Raw genomic sequence first — 22,940 nt, forward strand, 5'->3', positions numbered from 1 at the left:
GGGTGGTAGCACAAGTCAAAGGCCTGGGCAATTCCAGTCCTCGGGGGCCTGATTGGTGTCCCATTTTCCCCCCATCCTTAATAAACACAGCTGATTTAAACTAATTGCATTTTTAACTGAAGATCATGATTCATTGATTATTGGAGTCAGGTGTGTTACCTGGGGCTGGGACAAAACGGTGACACCAATCAGGTCCCCGAGGACTGGAGTTGCCCAGGCGACTAGCAGATGGAGAGAATCTGTTTTGGCGATTTCCAAGAGGAAAGACATTACCCTCAGAATATTTATGCATCTTTTTTTAATGAGGATTATATATGATCTGTTACAGTGAGTACGACACTAATACTGATGAACAAATTCAAATTCTTACTCATGTGTATTTGTACACTGTGTATTACCAGTTGAAGACATACAGTATTATTAGGTTTTGGAAATAGAGACATCTCCATCTGTTTTTCAGAGACGTTAACTTTAGCATGCTAAGAATTAAGGTGCTTTGCAAAACGATATAATACATTTCTTATACTGTAGAAGTTTATGTAGATTTGGAATGCATCACTTGTGTGTATCATGCTTATTACACAGCTGTTTATAACTGTTGTCCTCAGGTCAAGCTGGTTAACATCAGGAATGATGACATCACAGACGGGAATCCCAAATTGACGCTGGGATTGATATGGACCATAATTCTGCACTTTCAGGTCAGATTCATGCTATGTATTTAATTCTCTAACTGTGTGAATCACTGTGCTAGTATCCTTTCTCCATTTCTGTTATTTTGTTACTCAGCAAATTAAAATCAATGGATGTGAATATTCCAGTGTTTTGTTATTGTTCATTTGGCTGATGATTAGGAGGACATGTCATGTATAGAGCTATGGTTATTGTTTCGACCAAAGTAAGATAGTTGTCATTTAAGGGGTTCTGGATTGAGGTAGTATGTCTCCCTTAAATGGACAGTAAATTGTAGTATATTGAGGCCAGTGTGATTGAAAAGCTAGCGTGTTGCTTAAGCTCGCTACAGCACTGAATGACTTGGGATTAGTTTACATAACACTGTGTGACATTTGGTGCAGGTTGAACAATCTAAACTGTCAGTTTCTCTTTTTCTAGCTGTTGTTTCCCTCTTTGGCCACAAGATGTCAAAACAGTCATAACAAAGTGTCCTGCCAGTGGTTATTGTAATGTAGGCCTATATCTATGTCTGTTTGTCTGCTGGCTCATACATGCCCCAGTTATTATGGCTGTGAAAAGTGGCAGAATAAGAATGATCACTTACTCTACACGTATTTTATTGATGACTGGTGATTGAAATGTGTCGATATTCATGGTAGTAACGGGTCATTTCCTGAAAGAGATGGTCTCTTTCAAGTTCTGCACTTACAAGTGGAAAAGCTCCCCAAGTGAAGTCACCTGCTGACAATGACAGGTGGACTTGAAAATGGAGCTGCAATGGTGTGATTAGTAACCTTGCTGGACACTTGAAGACTTGCACTAGTTCCCCAAGCTTAATGGTTATCTGAGCTGAAATGGTGAAATGGTCGTTAGGTCTGTGTACTGTTTATGCTTCCGTGGAGGGAGATGTTTGACATTACATTGCGAACAGCATGTCCCTCCCTCCAGTATGCTGTGTTGTGTGATGATGATAGCATTAGAGGAAGTGTCACTTCCTTCAGCCTGGCTATCGCTTAAAGTTCATCAATTTTCAGTGTCCTTCCAGTGTTTTCACAGTGTTTTCACAGGCCCAACACCCTGAGAGCATTTGTGCCCATGTCTGTATAGTACCACACAGACTGTCTTGCTGCAGCTGTACATTCACATGGGAACAATGGATGCATTTTAGTCATTTAGCAGACACTCTTATCCAGAGCAACTAGGGTTACGTGCATTGCTCAAGGGCACATTGACAGATTTTTCACCTAGTCAGCTCAGCGATTCAAACTAGCAACCTACATACACACACGCCTGCACACTAAGGGGTAGATGGTATCATCAGTAGCAGCACTAGGTGGATCGAGTGTTGCATTTCTGAGGCCTAGTGAAGAACACACTGCTAATTATTTCTTTCTCTGTCTTGCTCTCTCTCTCTCTCCCTCTCTCTCTCTTACTCTCTCTCTCTCTTGCTCTCTCTCGCTTTCGCTCTCTCTCTCTCTCTCTCTTTCTCTGTCTTGCTCTCTCTCTCTCTCTCTCTCTCTCTGTCTTGCTCTCTCTGTCTCTGTCTCTCAATTCAATTCAATTCAATTCAATTCAAGGGCTTTATTGGCATGGGAAACATGTGTTAACATTGCCAAAGCAAGTGAGGTAGACAACATACAAAGTGAATATATAAAGTGAAAAACAACAAAAATTAACAGTAAACATTACACATACAGAAGTTTCAAAACAGTAAAGACATTACAAATGTCATATTATATATATATACAGTGTTCTAACAATGTACAAATGGCTAAAATAAATAAGCATAAATATGGGTTGTATTTACAATGGTGTTTGTTCTTCACTGGTTGCCCTTTTCTCGTGGCAACAGGTCACAAATCTTGCTGCTGTGATGGCACACTGTGGAATTTCACCCAGTAGATATGGGAGTTTTTCAAAATTGGATTTGTTTTCGAATTCTTTGTGGATCTGTGTAATCTGAGGGAAATATGTCTCTCTAATATGGTCATACATTGGGCAGGAGGTTAGGAAGTGCAGCTCAGTTTCCACCTCATTTTGTGGGCAGTGAGCACATAGCCTGTCTTCTCTTGAGAGCCATGTCTGCCTACGGCGGCCTTTCTCAATAGCAAGGCTATGCTCACTGAGTCTGTACATAGTCAAGGCTTTCCTTAATTTTGGGTCAGTCACAGTGGTCAGGTATTCTGCCGCTGTGTACTCTCTGTGTAGGGCCAAATAGCATTCTAGTTTGCTCAGTTTTTTTGTTAATTCTTTCCAATATGTTAAGTAGTTATCTATTTGTTTTCTCATGATTTGGTTGGGTCTAATTGTGCTGCTGTCCTGGGGCTCTGTAGTGTGTGTTTGTGTTTGTGAACAGAGCCCCAGGACCAGCTTGCTTAGGGGACTCTTCTCCAGGTTCATCTCTCTGTAGGTGATGGCTTTGTTATGGAAGGTTTGTGAATCGCTTCCTTTTAGGTGGTTGTAGAATTTAACAGCTCTTTTCTGGATTTTGATAATTAGTGGGTATCGGCCTAATTCTGCTCTGCATGCATTATTTGGTGTTCTACGTTGTACACGGAGGATATTTTTGCAGAATTCTGCGTGCAGAGTCTCAATTTGGTGTTTGTCCCATTTTGTGAAGTCTTGGTTGGTGAGCGGACCCCAGACCTCACAACCATAAAGGGCAATGGGCTCTATGACTGATTCAAGTATTTTTAGCCAAATCCTAATTGGTATGTTGAAATTTATGTTTCTTTTGATGGCATAGAATGCCCTTCTTGCCTTGTCTCTCAGATCGTTCACAGCTTTGTGGAAGTTACCTGTGGTGCTGATGTTTAGGCCAAGGTATGTATAGTTTTTTGTGTGCTCTAGGGCAACAGTGTCTAGATGGAATTTGTATTTGTGGTCCTGGTGACTGGACCTTTTTTGGAACACCATTATTTTGGTCTTACTGAGATTTACTGTCAGGGCCCAGGTCTGACAGAATCTGTGCATAAGATCTAGGTGCTGCTGTAGGCCCTCCTTGGTTGGTGACAGAAGCATCAGATCATCAGCAAACAGCAGACATTTGACTTCGGATTCTAGCAGGGGGAGGCCGGGTGCTGCAGACTTTTCTAGTGCCCTCGCCAATTCGTTGATATATATGTTGAAGAGGATGGGGCTTAAGCTGCATCCCTGTCTAACCCCACGACCCTGTGTGAAGAAATGTGTGTGTTTTTTGCCAATTTTAACCGCACACTTGTTGTTTGTGTACATGGATTTTATAATGTCGTATGTTTTACCCCCAACACCACTTTCCATCAGTTTGTATAGCAGACCCTCATGCCAGATTGAGTCGAAGGCTTTTTTGAAATCAACAAAGCATGAGAAGACTTTGCCTTTGTTTTGGTTTGTTTGATTGTCAATTAGGGTGTGCAGGGTGAATACATGGTCTGTTGTACGGTAATTTGGTAAAAAGCCAATTTGACATTTGCTCAGTACATTGTTTTCATTGAGGAAATGTATGAGTCTGCTGTTAATAATAATGCAGAGGATTTTCCCAAGGTTACTGTTGACACATATTCCACGGTAGTTATTGGGGTCAAATTTGTCTCCACTTTTGTGGATTGGGGTGATCAGTCCTTGGTTCCAAATATTGGGGAAGATGCCAGAGCTAAGTATGATGTTAAAGAGTTTTAGTATAGCCAATTGGAATTTGTTGTCTGTATATTTGATCATTTCATTGAGGATACCATCAACACCACAGGCCTTTTTGGGTTGGAGGGTTTTTATTTTGTCCTGTAACTCTTTCAATGTAATTGGAGAATCCAGTGGGTTCTGGTAGTCTTTAATAGTTGATTCTAAGATCTGTGTTTGATCATGTATATGTTTTTGCTCTTTATTCTTTGTTATAGAGCCAAAAAGATTGGAGAAGTGGTTTACCCATACATCTCCATTTTGGATAGATAATTCTTCGTGTTGTTGTTTGTTTAGTGTTTTCCAATTTTCCCAGAAGTGGTTAGAGTCTATGGATTCTTCAATTACATTGAGCTGATTTCTGACTTGCTGTTCCTTCTTTTTCCGTAGTGTATTTCTGTATTGTTTTAGTGATTCACCATAGTGAAGGCGTAGACTCAGGTTTTCCGGGTCTCTATGTTTTTGGTTGGACAGGTTTCTCAATTTCTTTCTTAGATTTTTGCATTCTTCATCAAACCATTTGTCATTATTGTTAATTTTCTTCGGTTTTCTATTTGAGATTTTTAGATTTGATAGGGAAGCTGAGAGGTCAAATATACTGTTAAGATTTTCTACTGCCAAGTTTACACCTTCACTATTACAGTGGAACGTTTTACCCAGGAAATTGTCTAAGACGGATTGAATTTGTTGTTGCCTAATTGTTTTTTGGTAGGTTTCCAAACTGCATTCCTTCCATCTATAGCATTTCTTAATGTTACTCAGTTCCTTTGGCTTTGATGCCTCATGATTGAGTATTGCTCTCTCTGTCTCACTGTCTCTCTCTCTGTCTCTCTCTGTGTCTCTCTGTCTCTCTCTCTGTCTCTCTCTATGTCTCTCGCTGTCTCTCTCTCTGTGTCTCTCTCTGTCTCTCTCTCTCTCTGTCTCTCTCTCTGTCTCTCTCTCTGTCTCTCTCTCTGTGTCTCTCTCTCTGTCTCTCTCTCTGTCTCTCTCTCTCTGTCTCTCTCTCTCTGTCTCTCTCTCTGTGTCTCCCTCTCTGTGTGTCTCTCTCTCTGTCTCTCTCTCTCTCTCTCTCTCTCTCTCTCTCTGTCTCTGTCTCTGTCTCTCTCTGTGTCTCTCTCTCGATGTCTCTCTCTCTGTGTCTCTCTCTGTCTCTCTGTCTCTCTCTCTCTCTCTGTCTGTCTGTCTGGCTCTTTCTCTCTCTCTCTCTCTCTCTCTCTCTCTCTCTCTCTCTCTCTCTCTCTCTGTCTCTCTCTCTGTGTCTCTCTCTGTGTCTCTCTCTCTCTGTCTCTCTCTCTGTCTCTCTCTCTCTGTCTCTCTCTCTCTGTCTCTCTCTCTCTCTCTCTCTCTCTCTCTCTCTCTCTCTGTCTCTCTCTGTCTCTCTCTGTGTCTCTCTCTCGCTGTCTCTCTCTCTGTGTCTCTCTCTGTCTCTCTGTCTCTCTCTCTCTCTCTCTGTCTCTCTCTCTGTCTCTCTCTCTGTGTCTCTCTCTGTGTCTCTCTCTCTGTCTCTCTCTCTGTCTCTCTCTCTCTGTCTCTCTCTCTGTGTCTCTCTCTCTGTCTCTCTCTCTGTCTCTCTCAGGCCCCTGCTATGGATTATTAATATATGTGGCACAGTCCGCCTGCAGGCTGTTCTCCACTGGGTTACAGTATGGGAAAGGAATGTTAGCAGCAGCCTTATGACTCTCTAACTTAGAACCACACCATGGTAGAAAGACAAGAAGAAGCATGCACTTACTGTACAGTAAGCCTTTCATCTGCATTAGTTCATACACTCCACTACATATGTATTTGGACAGTGAAGCTAAAACTTTTAATTTGGCTCGTAACTCAAATGTCACCTTATATTTGAGGTTATTTTCATACGTATATCTTTTACCATTTACAAATAATGCACTTTGTATATATAGTCCCCCATTTGAAGGTGTCAAATGGGGGGACAAATTCACTTAGAGTGTATCAAAGGTTTAGCATTTGGTCCCATATTCCTAGCACGCAATGACTACATCAAGCTTGTGACTCTACAAACTTGTTGGATGCATTTGCAGTTTGTTTTTGTTGTGTTACAGATTATTTTGCGCCCAATAGAAATGAATGGTAAATCATGTATTGTGTCATTTTGGAGTCACTTGTATTGTAAATAAGAATAGAATATGTTTCTGAGATGCACAAAGATCATGCCCCCAAAATATGCTAACCTCTCACCATTACCAATAACAGGGGAGGCTAGCATTTTTTCAGGGGTTTGATATTTATGCCTCTGTAACTTTCTCACTCATCATGAGTTACAAAACCGATTAACTAGCCTGCTAATATTGTTTGACTCACTAAGTCTAGGGGTCTTAGGCCTAGTTAACTGGTCTGTTACCTGATTTGATGTGTGCATAAATGTGAGAAGTAAGCCTATGCAACCCGATGTTGAATATACATTCGCCCAGGAGACTTTACCTTAGGGACAGCTCGTTCTTGACCTCTTGGTCGCCCAGTCAAAGGGGAATATTATTTGTTCAGATGGTGACGAAACATAAATTTGTACGAAAAGGAAAAATACAAAAGCCATGTCCAAACTAAAGACTCATAACCATACGAAAGGCCTCATAGCCACCAAAGAAAACCAGTAGCTTCACGGCTTTCCAGCTGGGACTCTCACTGACTTTCACCTTGATTGGCTGCACCTGATCTGCTTATCAACCAGGCTCAGCACTTGGACAAGGTTTCTGCCACCCCCTGGAGGATGGAGTGTGTAAGTGGTAGTGAGATGTCTAAACTACCTACCCTATTCCCTAACATTATCCACTCTTCATTCATGATTTTCCGTAATCATGGTAAGTGTTCAGAAAAATATTATATTCTTATTGACAATAAAAGTGACTCCAAAATGACACAATGCACTATTTACCATTCATTTCTATTGGGCACAACGTAATCCGAAACACAACCAAAACAAACTGAAAGAAAAGGCGACATTATGTCTCATATATAACGTTTGATTTCATATTCAAAATGCTGAAGTATACAGCCAAAGTTTTAGCTTCACTGTCCAATTAAATACATAGGGGAGTGTATTTTTACGTAAGTGTACAATACCAATTCAACAGACAGAGAGCAGTGTTGTAGTGTCTAGTTGCATGCCTCAACATCTCTCCTGTCTCTCCTCTGTTGCCTAGACACCCCAGCCTCCATGAGGTCTGGTAAAAACAAAAAGAGACGGAATATTTTGAAAGTCAATCATTTGAAGTTCTTGTTGCAGATGGACAAATATGGCAAAAATGAAATAATTTTCTAATGCTTGGAATCATAAAACATGCTGACGGGTAGCTAGGGGGATGTGTGCCTACACCTGCCCCTGTCACTCTTACGCTTGCCGCTGGGCATTTGTACTAGCTAGTGATTGTGGACCTGTAGATTCTTGATTTTTCATGGTTGCATGGCAGTTGGAGAACATGTTGATCAGTTCTGTATGGGGTTAAACCCTAGCTGGCAGAAAAGCAGTGTGACATAGTGATGGACCCTGTTTTGATGCTACTTGACTCTATCAGAAAGGTTTTGGAAGGAGCAAGTTGCCATTACCTATAGTAGGATGATCCAGCCATTCGGTCATGATCATCCAATGGCATTGTGTTAATTCTCTGATATATTTCCTTTTAAGAATGTCATATGTCATTCATACATCACTTGCTATGGTATGATAAGAAGTGAAGCAATAGACTGTAGCTATTGAAGTTATACAAAAGCATTCCAGACTGTTTAGTTGAGAATTGCTTTACAAAGGCAGTCCCTAGGTGTGTTTACATAATGTATACATTGAAGTCCCTGCTGTGTTCCCTACAGTTGGAAGCATATTGCATATCCACCCTTGGGAGAAGGCATTGAAAGCATTGTCTTCCACTCAGTCAGTCTCGTGTGGAAATCAATAGCTGCAGTGAGACCTGAATACACTGCAGAGACGATGCAGTGAGTATTCAGGTCTCACTTCATCGTCTCGGCAGTGTATTCAGGTCTCACTTCCTTGTCTCGGCAGTGTATTCAGGTCTCACTTCATCGTCTCGGCAGTGTATTCAGGTCTCACTTCCTTGTCTCGGCAGTGTATTCAGGTCTCACTTCATCGTCTCGGCAGTGTATTCAGGTCTCACTTCCTTGTCTCGGCAGTGTATTCAGGTCTCACTTCCTTGTCTCGGCAGTGTATTCAGGTCTCACTGCATCGTCTCAGCAGTGAAGATGCAGTGAGACATGAATACACTGCTGAAATGATGCAGTAGGACATGAATACACTGCAAAGACGATGAAATGAGACCCGAATACACTGCTGAAATGATGCAGTAAGACCTGAATATACTACCGTGGCGATGTAGTGGGGCCTGAATACATTGCCCTGATGATGCAGTGATACCTGAATATACTACCGTGGCGATGTAGTGGGGCCTGAATACACTGCCGAATATATGAGACCTGAATATACTGACGATGCATCATCATATTGTTGCTCTTTGGTCTCTACAGTGTCATCTGACTGACAGTCAAGGTCTCCAAGGGTTACGAAAATAAATCTCACTGACAGAAACCAATCTATGGAGGCTTTGGACTTGTTTCACCAGGGGACATAATTCATGTGATAGGATGGAGTCTGCCATAATGTAATGAACACATCTCTCTCTCTCTTCCGTCCTTCCACCCTTCTCTAGAGATCAAAGACAGCCATTTGCTGGAAGCACCAGCATCCTGTTAGATGGGTGAATAAAAAGGATGAAATGATAGAGTAGGATGACATTGCAAAACAAACATCTGAGATGAGTCAGTGAAATATATGTCTGTATTTGAAGACTTTATTCAATGCTGGAAGACTGTAATTATATTTTCCACATTGGTTTGCACGGAATGAAAAATGACAGTATGCCAAAACTCAGATATTATTTAAACACCACGGGAATTTATATACTGAACAAAAATATAAGCGCAACATGCAACAATTTCAAAGATTTTACTGAGTTACAGTTCATATAAGGAAATCAGTCAATTGAAATAAATTAATTAGGCCCTAATCTATGGATTTCACATGACTGGGAATACAGATATGCATCTGTTGGTCACAGATACCTTAAACAAAATGGGCCTCACTATGGGCATCAGGATCTGGTCACGGTATTTCTGTCCATTCAAATTGCCATCGATAAAATGCAAAATGTTATGGTATGCCTGCCCGTACCATAACCTCACCACCACCTTGGGGCACTCTGTTCACAACGATGACATCAGCAAACCGCTTGCCCACACAACGCCATACATGTGGTCTGCGGTTGCTTATTGTAGAGAAATGAACATTCAATTCTCTGAAAACAGCTCTGGTGGGCATTCTTTCAGTCTGCACACCAATTGCACGCTGCCTTTAATCTGTCACATTTTGTTGTGTGAAAATACTGCACTTTTTATAGTGGCCTTTTTTTGTCCCCAGCACAAGGTGAACCTGTGTAATGATATATCACACCTGTCAGGTGGATGGATTATCTTGGCAAAGGATAAATGCTCACTAACAGGGATGTAAACACATTTGTGCACAACATTTGAAGGAAATAAGCTTTTTGTGGCTATGGAACATTTCTGGGATCTTTTATTTCAGCTCATGAGACATGGGTCCAACACCTGTTGTGTTGTTGCGTTCATATTTTTGTTCAGTTTATATATACATTAACATAGAAAGCAGATTTTCCATAAAAGTAAATATAGGCTGCTCTTGTGTTATGGTTTATGAAGTAGTTTTCCTTTTGTGCAGTATACTGTGAATGTTGAATGTGCTGTAGCCAGCCGGGTATACAGTATGTCAACTGCAGGACCTAGTTCTGGAACCTTCAGGGGAAATGTCACTGCCATCAGAATAGTGTCAGAGCCTGGTGGGACAGTTCTTTTTAGTTGTGCAGTGCAAAGAAATTATTTCTACTATTTCAATAAACGCTCTTCCTGAGGTCTTGCCAATTTAACTATCTGTCCCAAATTTTGTTGAATATATTAAACAAAAATCACAAGCTTTAGATGCTTTTCATGGACAGTACATGCTACACAATTCACATATACAATTCCATATAATCTACTCACTATGTGTGTTCCATAGGTCGTATAGTGTACACAAGTCACTTCCTGTGCTAAGTGTATTCTGTATTTGCCCTCAGTTGAACTGGGATGGCAATGGTCTGGCTGGATAATAGTGTTTGTTTAAACCATTGGACTCAAGCCCCACTTCTGGCTTTGCAATTGTATACAGTCTGATTAATAGACAAAGTGGTAGGGCTTTGTTAGCTGCCAGGATTTGCGTCGACTGCTTTTGTTGACCCATGCTGTCCTGTTATTTTAAAAGCCCCTATGATAGGCAGTACCAAGCAGAGAGGATCCCTGCCTATCAGGGAAGGCCAACTTGCTGAGCAAAGTTTTCCCATATGGTGTAATCAGTGGCCATTAGCCGGCAGAGCAGACACCAGACAGCCAGCTGATCTTGTCCTGCTGCCCTCCCTCCCTTCCCCCGTCAGACAGCCAGCTGATCTTGTCCTGCTGCTCTCCCTCCCTTCCCCCGTCAGACAGGCAGCTGATCTTGTCCTGCTGCTCTCCCTCCCTTCCCCCGTCAGACAGCCAGCTGATCTTGTCCTGCTGCTCTCCCTCCCTCCCTTCCCCCTGTCAGACAGGCAGCTGATCTTGTCCTGCTGCTCTCCCTCCCTCCCTTCCCCCTGTCAGACAGGCAGCTGTTCTTGTCCTGCTGCCCTCCCTCCATTCCCCCGTCAGACAGCCAGCTGATCTTGTCCTGCTGCCCTCCCTCCCTTCCCCCATCAGACAGCCAGCTGATCTTGTCCTGCTGCCCTCCCTCCCTTCCCCCGTCAGACAGGCAGCTGATCTTGTCCTGCTGCTCTCCCTCCCTTCCCCCGTCAGACAGGCAGCTGATCTTGTCCTGCTGCTCTCCCTCCCTTCCCCTGTCAGACAGCCAGCTGATCTTGTCCTGCTGCCCTCCCTCCCTTCCCCCGTCAGACAGGCAGCCCTGTTATAAACAGCCACATTTGATGAAATTCAGTTTAGTTTCCATTAGTTTTCTAAATCGAATTTACTAGTTTTTATTTAAAGTTACATAAAAACATTTCTATATATTTGTTTATATGATTTAGTTTCATTATTAGTGCTAGGGACAGAAAGTAGCCTATGCGTGGGAGTCTAGGAGCCTTGTCACTTCTTGCTACTGTGGGGCAGTAATACATAATGCAGTGGTTTTCAAAGTCGGGGTCACGACCATAGTGGGGAATTGCAGTGGGGTGAAATCACACCCAGATGGGGCTGTGTTTAGACTTCAGATAAGGAGGACACCCCGAACCAGGAAGCAGGGCTGTTTCTCTCTCTGTCAGCTATGAGGTAGAATCGTTTGGGACGTGGCAGTGCCTCTGCCTCTCCGGTGGTGCATTTATGTGTTTGTGTTGGATTAGCCGGCCAAAGGAAATGTTTCAGAGACTTAGAGGATTCCTAAGAGCAGAGCAGTTGAGAGGAGAGCAGTGACAGAAGAGAGGAGTGACAGAAGGAAGTGCCTGGGACATCTCAGCTGTGTTCTTCTGGGAGTCTGAGACAGGCAGGCATAAGGACAGACAGACAGACTCTCTACCCAGGAAACCCATCTCTGTGTGAAGGGGAGGGGTGTTCGGGTCTGTTGCCAGGCTGCCTGCCATCACTTCCTCTCCGCCCCCTTGGAGGAGAACTATGGCTGCCTCTCAGTGGAATAACAGAGCTCTAGATCAAGTTACGTTCACTAGCGGAATCCCGGCGTGACAACTTCAGGTAGAAGGAACTTAACACAGTTTATAGAAAGGGAATGCATGTCTGACAGTCATGGGCAACGTGTGTGGCTGTGTGAGGGGCCCCAAGGAGGAATGTTATGTGGACCACACCAAAGCTCCGCTCAGCCCCGAGTCCAAAGAGCTCCGCGGCCGGCGCTACTTCCAGAGGAAGAAGAAGAGGAAATCGGGGGAGTTTCAGTGGCCAGAATCCCTCCAGAGCAGAGGGGGAGAGAGCGTCCACAGTAAGGAGGATATCCCCAGGAGGGTAGAGCTCCAGCATGAAGCAGACATGGGCATCAGGGAGAGCCAGGTTGGGATGGAGGGAGTACCGGAAGGGGAGACACCCAGACCCAGGCTGGGAGGTATCAGCAAAGGGCTGTATGTTGGGGAGGTCCCCAAAGTTCCTCTTGGGAATAAGTTAGCATCCCAATCGGGACAAATTTCAGCACACAAGACAGACCGAGAGGCAATTCTCCATGGCATCACCAAGACCTCCAGGAGTATCACTCCTAAGGACGGCCTGCTGGAAAAGAAGCTGTCACATAAGCAGTTGACGCGGGCAATGACATTCGGCGCCATGGAGCATATGCTCCGAACCCTGAGAGGAGACAATGACAAATCAGAGAACCTAGAAGAGCTCCCCGAAATCATATGGAGCACTCAAGTTCACAAGAGGAGGAGGGTCCACACCTGCTCTGGAAGAGGGTCCCTCTGTCCAGATGATCTATTATCTCTCCAAGTGTCTTCCAAGTGTACATCCGCCCAACAAGAGGTAAACCAAGTGCAAGCTATTTATAGCCAGCCAATATGTGTGGACCAAAATATCATGTGCTAGCATATCAGTAGCTAGCTATTGTAACAATGGCTGTAACTATGAGGTCCGGACCTCAGTAATATTTTCACATTTGAAAAACATTTAAATATATATTTAGTATCTGTTACAGGTCAGCATGTACAGTTGAAGTCGGAAGTTTACATACACTTAGGTTGGAGTCATTAAAACTCATTTTTCAACCACTCTACAAATTTATTGTTAACAAACTATAGTTTCTACTTTGTGCATGACACAAGTAATTTTTCCAACAATTGTTTAAAGACAGATTATTTCACTTATAATTCATTGTATCATAATTCCAGTGGGTCAGAAGTTTACATCAGTAAGTTGACTGTGCCTTTAAACAACTTGTAAATTTCCATAATTTGAGTCAATTGGAGGTGTACCTGTGGATGTATTTCAAGGCCTACCTTCAAACTCAGTGCCTCTTTGCTTGACATCATGGGAAAATCAAAAGAAATCAGACAAGACAGAAAAAAAGAAAAAAATTGTTGACCTCCACAGGTCTGGTTCATCCTTTGGGAGCCATTTCCAAACGCCTGAAGGTACCACTTTCATCTGTACAAATAATAGTACACAAGTATAAACACCATGGGAGAACGAAGCCGTCACACCGCTCAGGAAGGAGACGCATTCTGTCTCCTAGAGATTAACGTACTTTGTTGCGAAAAGGAAGAAGCCACTGCTCCAAAACCGCCATAAAAAAGCCAGACTACGGTTTGCAACTGCACATGGAGGAATGTCCTCTGGTCTGATGAAACAAAAGTTGAACTGTTTGGCTATAATGACCATCGTTATGTTTGGAGGAAAAAGGGGGAGGCTTGCAAGCCGAAGAACACCATCCCAACCGTGAAGCATGGGGGTGGCAGGATCATGTTGTGGGGGTGCTTTGCTACAGAAGGGACTGGTGCACTTCACAAAATAGATAGCATCATGAGGTCGGAAAATTACGTGGATATATTGAAGCAACATCTCCAGACATCAGTCAGGAAGTTAAAGCTTGGTCATAAATGGGTCTTCCAAATGGACAATGACCCCAAGCATACTTCCAAATATGTGGCAAAATGGCTTAAGGCCAACAAAGTCAAGGTATTGGAGTGGCCATCACAAACCTCTGACCTCAATCCCATAGAAAATATGTGGGCAGAACTGAAAAAGCGTGTGTGAGCAAGGAGGCCTACAAACCTGACTCAGTTACATCAACTCTGTCATGAGGAATGGGCCAAAATTCACCCAACTTATTGTGGGAAGCTTGTGGAAGGCTACCCGAAACGTTTTACCCAAGTTAAACAATTTAAAGGCAATGTTACCAAATACTAATTGAGTGTTTGTAAACTTCTGACCCACTGGGAATGTGATGAAAGAAATAAAAGCTGAAACAAATCATTCTCTCTGCTCTCTATTGAGAAAAACTGAGTTTAAATGTATTTGGCTGAGGTGTATGTAAACTTCCGACTTCAACTGTAAATATCGCTCCCAGTGGTGATCATAGCTCAGAGCGCTTATATTCTTTTTCTGACATTTCTAATCACGTCGGGCTCGTTGTGAACGAGTGGAATCATGAAGAGTGGTTTGTTCGTTATGTTCGCCTGCATCCCCTTGAATTTGAGCTTTTTTAGCAGGACATTCACCATTCTACCAACTACCCCAGCTCACTGTCAATAGGCAACTTGAGATGCTGCTGACAGTGTGTTTGAGAGATGTCGGACAAAAGACAGTTTTAAACCGTCCCGTGACTCCTGCCGTGTCTATGGACATCCCCCAAACAAATAAAAAATGATTTGTGTAGAATGACTGCACAACTGGTAAATAGCCGCTCATACTGTAGATATGTCAGTCAGCCGCTCATACTGTAGATATGTCAGTCAGCCGCTCATACTGTAGATATGTCAGTCAGCCACTCATACTGTAGATATGTCAGTCAGGTGGCTAGCTGCCGGCAGAGACTTCTATTGCGTAACGTTGAAGAGCTCTGGCTTGTATTTCTTAGCCAGTTAGAAGGCTGAAGGAAGAAGCTAACGTTAAACGGAGTGGCAGCAAAACATATACTACTTAGTAGGCTACTGAGACAGACAGTGATTTGGGCATGTAGCGCTCAGTGGTGAGGCTGAGGGAGGAGGAAGCAGAGGAGACAGAGAGAGAGAGGATGCAAGCAGAGAGAGAGGTTAGCATTGTGGTTCCCAAAATTGGGGCCAGGGCCCCATGTGGGGTCCCCTGAGAAATCTGTACTAATCTTATTAAACAAAAAGAGATGTTTCAATATGAACATCTCCACATGGCATTTTAAAATGCAATCAACATGTAAACAATACAGTTTAAAAAACGTCATATGGTTTCCTTTTGTCGCTGATGCTACTTGTCAGTGTGAATCATTTCTCCTATTTCCCTCCTTTCAGGGGTAGGTAGCCTAGTGGTTAGAGCATTGGGCCAGTAACTGAAAGGTTGCAGGATCAAATCCCCTAGCTGACAAGGTAAAAATCTGTCTTTCTGCTCCTGAGCCAGGCAGTAAACCCACTGTTCCCCGGGCGCGGTGGATATCGATTATGTCAGTCCCCCTCACCTCTCTGATTCCTGCTCAGCAGGAAATGCAAACTTGTAGTGTAATTCAGGTTTCTAAAGTTTTGTCATTTCCACTTAGAAATTTCAGACTTGATTTGCCCTAACGAAAAATGTCAATTAATGATAATCCAGATAATAATTTGCATTTCCTGCAGCTGTATCATGGCTCAAATGAAGATCCTACATCTGTACAGATGCTTTCGTATGTTTTCATTATTCCGTGAAGTGTTGTTCCATTGCAGTGGCGTTGCATGGAGACGGTGTTTGAGTTGATGTGTGATTTGGCTTCACGCCACTATCTTTCCCTGTACTGTACTGGCAGACTGCTAACCGCCATTTGCTCTCTAAAACCATTCAGAAGACAACTATATTTACACTATGACATCGTGTAAGAATCCCTTTGAGTCAAATAACAGCATAACTGTGATGTAGAGCTGTAATATACACATTACATCCTACAAAGCCACAACACATGGACACAGAGATAATTACAAAGCTCTATGTAGTTAACTAACTTGTTTCCCTTCACAAGATATTTCACTCAGCAGTGTTTCTGGTGAGCCTCACCTCAGCTCAAGTTTGGCTACTAGGGTTCTACCACTTATGACAAACCAGGTTCTAAACTGGTTCTAAACTGCTTTTATGGAAAAATCATGCATCTTTTATTTATGTGTACAATGTGTTTGCTGTAAATGATTGGATTTGAGCAATGTAGTATACTTCAGTGATAAACAGCTGGCATTTGGAAAGGTTATTTGTCCTTTGATTCTCCTTGAAATGTTGATGTTATGATTACTGAGGTCCATGCAACTCGCCCACTCCTTACTTCTCAGACACAGCTACACAATTTCCCAGTTTTCAGATTCTAAAGGAAAATATCCCACGGCGCACCCCCACCCCTCCCACACGCACACAAAAAAATAATAAGAAAAGTATTTTCCCACTAGCACTGACTGCTGATAACTACTCTGAGGGAAAATGTACTTGCTACGATTGGGATATGTATTTGTCTCACCTAGCTATCTGAAGATGAATACACTAACTGTAAGTCTCTCTGGATAAGAGTGTCTGCTGAATGACTAAAATGTACATGTAAATCCCAAAGGAAGCATTTTATTTCTGCGAGACCACTATTTTCCATGACGTAATTCTAAGTATACGAAAGTGTAACAACCTTGTGTTCATGTTGGTCTTTGAGCAATTTAACATTTTTGTCCTCATCAAACTATGCACAATGCTTTTTTAAATTAAAATGATTTTATTTAACTAGGCAAGTCAATTCCCCATAATGACAAAGCGAAAATACATTTATTACAAGAAAACAGAAATACCTTATTTACATAAGTATTCAGACCCTTTGCTATGAGACTCGAAATTGAGCTTAGGTGCATCCTGTTCTCATTAATCATCCTTGAGATGTTTCTACAACTTGATTGGAGTCCACCTGGGGTAAATTCAATTGATTGTAGATGATTTGGAAAGGCACACACCTGTCTATAGAAGGTCCCACAGTTGACAGTGCATGTCAGAGAAAAAACCAAGCCATAAGGTCGAAGGAATTGTCCGTAGAGCTCCAAGTCAGGATTGTTTCGAGGCACAGATTTGGGGAAAGGAACCAAAACATTTCTGCAGCAGGTCCCCAAGACCACAGTGTCCTCCATCATTCTTAAATGGAATAAGTTTGGAACCACCAAGACTCTTCCTAGAGCTGGCTGTCGGCCAAACTGAGCAATTGGGGGAGAAGGGCCTTGGTCAGGGATGTGACCAAGAACCCGACGGTCACTCTGACAGAGCTCCAGAGTTCCTCTGTGGAGATGGGAGAACCTTCCAGAAGGACCATCTCTGCATCACTCCACCAATAATGCTTTTATGGTAGAGTGGCCAGACGAAAGCCACTTCTCAGTAAAAGGCACATGACAGCCCGCTTAGAGTTTGCCAAAAGGCACCTAAAGACTCTCAGACCATGAGAAACAAGATTCTCTGGTCTGATTAAACCAAAATTGAACCCTTTGGCCTTCATCCCTACGGTGAAGCATGGTGGCTGCAGAATCATGTGGTGGGGATGTTTTTCAGCGGCAGGGACTGGGTGACTTGTCAGGCTCGAGGGAAAGATGAACGAAACACAGAGAGATCCTTGATGAAAACCTGCTCCAGAGAGCTCAGGACCTCAGACTGGGGCAAAGGTTCACCTTCCAACAGGACAATGACCCTAAGCACACAGCCAAGACTGCGCAGGAGTGGCCTCGGGACAAGTCGCTGAATGTCCTTGAGTGGCCCAGCCAGGGCCCGGACTTGAACCCGATCGAACATCTCTGGAGAGACCTGAAAATAGCTGTGCATTGACGCTCCCCACCCAACCTGACAGAGCTTGAGAGGATCTGCGAAGAAGAATAGGAGAAACTCCCCAAATACAGGTGTGCCAAGCTCGTGCCATCATACCCAAGAAGACCCAAAGCTGTAATCACTGCCAAAGGGGCTTTAACAAGGTACTGAGTAAAGGGGTTTGAATACATATTTACATTTTTTATATATACTTTTGAAAATAAAAATAAAAAACAGTTTTTGCTTCATCATTATGGGGTATTGTGTATAGATTAATGAGTGGGACTAACAATTGAATCCATTTTAGAATAAAAATATTTTGTAACAAAATGTGGAAAAAGTCAAATGCTCGGAGTACTTTCCAAATGCAGTGAATATTATCCTTTTAGCCTGGCCCCAAACCTACTGAACAAGACTGCTACGATATCTCACATTATCAAATCACATTTTATTTGATTTATACAATAAGTGTGGACCTTACTGTGAAATGCTTACTTACAAGCCCTTACCCAACAATGCAATTTTAAGAAAAATAACAGTTAAGAAAATATTTACTAAATAAACTCAAGTAAAAAAAGTAACACAATAAAATAAAAATAACGAGGTTGTATACAGGGGGTACTGGTACTGAGTCAATGTGGTACAGGTTAGTCATGGTAATTGAGGTAATATGCACTTGTAGGTAGGGGTAAAGTGACTATGCATAGATCATTAACAGTGAGTAGCAGCAGTGTAAAAAAGGGGGGGGGGGTGTCAATGCAAATAGTCCTGGTAGCCATTTGATTAACTGTTCAGAAATCTTATGGCTTGGGTTTAGAAGCTGTTAAGCAGCCTTTTGGACCTATGCTTGGCGCTCCGCTACCTCTTACCGTGCGGTAGCACAGAGAACAGTCTATGACTAGGGTGGCTGGAGTCTTTGACAATTGTTAGGGCCTTCCTCTGACACCGCCTGGTATAGAGGTCCTGGATGCCAGGAAGCTTTGTCCCAGTGATGTACTGAGTCGTACACACTTTCCTCTGTAGCACCTTGCGGTCGGATGCCGGTTGTTGTCCTGGCACCACACTGCCAGGTGTCTGACCTCTTCTCCTCGTTGTCAATGATCAGTCCTACCACCATTGTGTCATCGGCAAACTTAATGATGGTGTTGGCGTTGTGCTTGGCCACGCATTTGTGGGTGAACAGGGAGTACAGGAGGGGACTAAGCACGCACCCCTGAGGGGCCCCGTGTTGAGGATCAGCGTGTGTTGTTGCCTACCCTTACCACCTGGGTGCGGCCGTCAGGAAGTCCAGGGTCCAGATGCAGAGGGAGATGTTCAGTCTCAGGGTCCGTAGCTTAGTGATGAGCTTTGAGGGCACTATGGTGTTGAACACTGAGCTGTAATTAATGAACAGCATTCTCACGTAGGTGTTTTGTCCAGGTGGGAAAGAGCAGTGTGGAGTGCAATAGAGATTGCGTCATCTGTGGATCTATTTGGGCTGTATGTAAATTTGAGTGGGCGTAGGGTTTTTGTGATGATGGTGTTGATGTAAGCCATGACCAACCTTTCAAAGCTCTACAAGGCTACAAACATGAGTGCTACGGGTCGATAGTCATTTAGGCAGGTTACCTTTGCATTCTTGGACACAGGGACTATGTTGGTCTGCTTGAAACATGGAGGTATTACCGACCCGGTCAGGGATAGGTTGAAAATATCAGTGAAGACACTTTCCAGCTGGTCAGCGCATGCTCTGAGTACACGTACTGGTAAACCGCCTTGTGAATGTTGACCTGTTTAAAGGACTCATCATCATTTCTCTCAACCTTAGTTTCAATGTCCGTCTTTCCTAGCTCATCCACCAGATTGTGAAAGTGTAACTAGGTCAACATTGCCTAGCAAAACATGATAACACAGCAGGAGTGGTTCAAAGGTCGCTTCCTGTTGTCTAAGTCAGAGGTGATCATGTTGTTCTTCCAGCTCCAGATACATGGAATTGCTACCTGATGTCAACTGAGTTGAAGCAACAGGGGAATGTGTTTGGTTTGAGGTCATCACACTCTTTAACATGTGCCAACGAATGGCTTATTTATTAGCCAGATGTATGTCGACACTGCCAATTTTACATTTTACAACCAAATAAGGAAATATGGAGGTGTCTGTCTTGAATTTGGTGCAGACAATTATCATGTGTTTTTATTCATTCAGCATATGATAATGTGTGTTAGGAAATTAATGTTGTTATTAGTTATTCTACGTGTCACTCTAGAAATGCTGTTCCTGACATCTGAAAAATGTCCCTGAAGTATTATTTGGTCTGTCTCACCCATATGTTTGATGGTAATTTAGGTGTTTGATGGTACAGATGTAGGATCTTCATTTGATCACCCTGTTGCAGGATAACTTTCCTTCAATGCAGGAAATGTAAAACGTGTAGTGTATTTGAGGTTTATCAAAGGCTTCTGAAGTTTGTAATTTCCACTTATAAAGTTGAGATTTGATTTTCCCTTACGAAAAATCGACCAACCCCTACAAAAACTACCATTAATTATAATCCACATAATAATTTACATTTCCTGTTGCTGCAGGATTATTTTCCTGCTGTAGCAAACTGGTTCAAATGAAGATCCTACATGTGTGATGTAGGTGTAATGACGCTAACAGCTGTATTAACTATGTTGTTCCTCTCCAGATTTCTGAGATCCATGTTTGTGGGGAGTCGGAGGACATGACAGCCAAGGAGCGTCTGCTGATGTGGTCCCAGCAGATGACCGAGGGCTACGTGGGCGTACGCTGTGACAACTTCACCTCCTCCTGGAGGGACGGGAGGCTTTTCAATGCTATCATTCACAAATACAGGTAACACTATCATTCACAAATACAGGTACCACCATCATTCACAAATACAGGTACCACCATCATTCACAAATACAGGTACCACCATCATTCACAAATACAGGTACCACCATCATTCACAAATACAGGTACCACCATCATTCACAAATACAGGTACCACCATCATTCACAAATACAGGTACCACCATCATTCACAAATACAGGTACCACTATCATTCACAAATACAGGTACCACCATCATTCACAAATACAGGTACCACTATCATTCACAAATACAGGTACCACCATCCTTCACAAATACAGGTACCACCATCATTCACAAATACAGGTAACACCATCATTCACAAATACAGGTACCACCATCATTCACAAATACAGGTAACACCATCATTCACAAATACAGGTACCACCATCATTCACAAATACAGGTACCACTATCATTCACAAATACAGGTACCACTATCATTCACAAATACAGGTACCACCATCATTCACAAATACAGGTACCACCATCATTCACAAATACAGGTACCACCATCATTCACAAATACAGGTACCACCATCATTCACAAATACAGGTACCACCATCATTCACAAATACAGGTACCACTATCATTCACAAATACAGGTACCACTATCATTCACAAATACAGGTACCACCATCATTCACAAATACAGGTACCACCATCATTCACAAATACAGGTACCACCATCATTCACAAATACAGGTACCACCATCATTCACAAATACAGGTACCACCATCATTCACAAATACAGGTACCACTATCATTCACAAATACAGGTAACACCATCATTCACAAATACAGGTACCACCATCATTCACAAATAGAGGTACCACCATCATTCACAAATACAGGTACCACCATCATTCACAAATACAGGTACCACTATCATTCACAAATACAGGTACCACTATTATTCACAAATACAGGTACCACCATCATTCACAAATACAGGTACCACCATCATTCACAAATACAGGTACCACTATCATTCACAAATACAGGTAACACCATCATTCACAAATACAGGTACCACCATCATTCACAAATAGAGGTACCACCATCATTCACAAATACAGGTACCACCATCATTCACAAATACAGGTACCACTATCATTCACAAATACAGGTACCACTATTATTCACAAATACAGGTAACACTATCATTCACAAATACAGGTACCACTATCATTCACAAATACAGGTAACACTATCATTCACAAATACAGGTACCACTTGAGGTACAGAACCTGTATCTGAAAAAGAGACCCTTGTATCAAATCAAATCAAAATCAAATCAAATTGAATTGGTCACATACACATGGTTAGCAGATGTTAATGCGAGTGTAGCGAAATGCTTGTGCTTCTAGTTCCGACAATGCAGTAATAACCAACGAGTAATCTAACCTAACAATTCCACCACTACTACCTTATACACACAAGTGTAAAGGGATAAAGAATATGTACATGTCACCAATCACCAAAGAAATTCCAGCACAGTGACCTTCTTGAATGCTCTACAAAGCTTTTTAAATGGATATTAAAAACAATTGAGTCTTTCATTAGGGTTTAACTGTAATATCACTAGGAGTATATTCCCAGTGTATAACTAAAACAATATACATAACAACATAACTATTTCCCTCCTCTGTTGACTTGCTGTGTCTTGCTGAATCATGTCTGCGGTTCACCACCACATTTTGAATCTTGGACCTCATCATTCCAATGAGGCAGCACTTAGTGGTTTTGACTAGTTATTAGGGGGCTGTTGGCTTTTCAGTTAGACATGATCAGATTTCAGTATGACCCAGTACACTCTACGTCAGTGTTTCCCAACCCTGGTCCTCCAGTACTCCCAACAGTACACATTTTTGTTGTAGCCCTGTTCAAACACAACTCATTCAACTCATTGATAGCTTGATGATTAGTTGACATGTTAAATCAGGTGTGCTTGTCCAGGGTCACAATAAAAATGTGTACTGTTGGGGGTACTTGAAGACCAGGGATGAGAAATACTGCTCTACCTTGTTGGACTGACCTAAAATTAGATGAACTAGACTGACTAGTAGATGGAGACGTATTTATCCTTTTTCTCTTCCTTTTGTTTGTTATGGTTAATGTCACATAATTATTTGCTGTCAACCATTGTTAAGGTCAATGGATATTGATGTATGTGTGGGTTATGTGGAACTGTTTTACTTAACCATTGACCTATGTTGGGCTGGCCCGACTGTCCTTGTCCTCTTGAG

General features: G+C 42.5%; 1 protein-coding gene across 11 annotated transcripts in view; it reads left to right on the forward strand.

Moving 5' to 3' along the window:
• dst (dystonin) overlaps positions 1-22,940 on the forward strand; it is a 192,557-nt gene that overhangs the window by 70,111 nt on the left and 99,506 nt on the right. For 10 of the 11 annotated variants that reach the window (XM_031805212.1, XM_031805213.1, XM_031805208.1 and 7 more), the window contains 2 exons: positions 609-701; positions 20,504-20,670. In XM_031805212.1, the coding sequence (XP_031661072.1) occupies positions 609-701; positions 20,504-20,670 (260 nt within the window). Of the gene's footprint in view, positions 1-608; positions 702-12,006; positions 12,892-20,503; positions 20,671-22,940 lie in introns of those variants that run through there. The other variant, XM_031805204.1, reaches the window with a different exon arrangement.

Source organism: Oncorhynchus kisutch, linkage group LG25 (genome assembly GCF_002021735.2).
Source record: "Oncorhynchus kisutch isolate 150728-3 linkage group LG25, Okis_V2, whole genome shotgun sequence".
In the NCBI taxonomy this organism is placed as follows: Eukaryota; Metazoa; Chordata; class Actinopteri; order Salmoniformes; family Salmonidae; genus Oncorhynchus; species Oncorhynchus kisutch.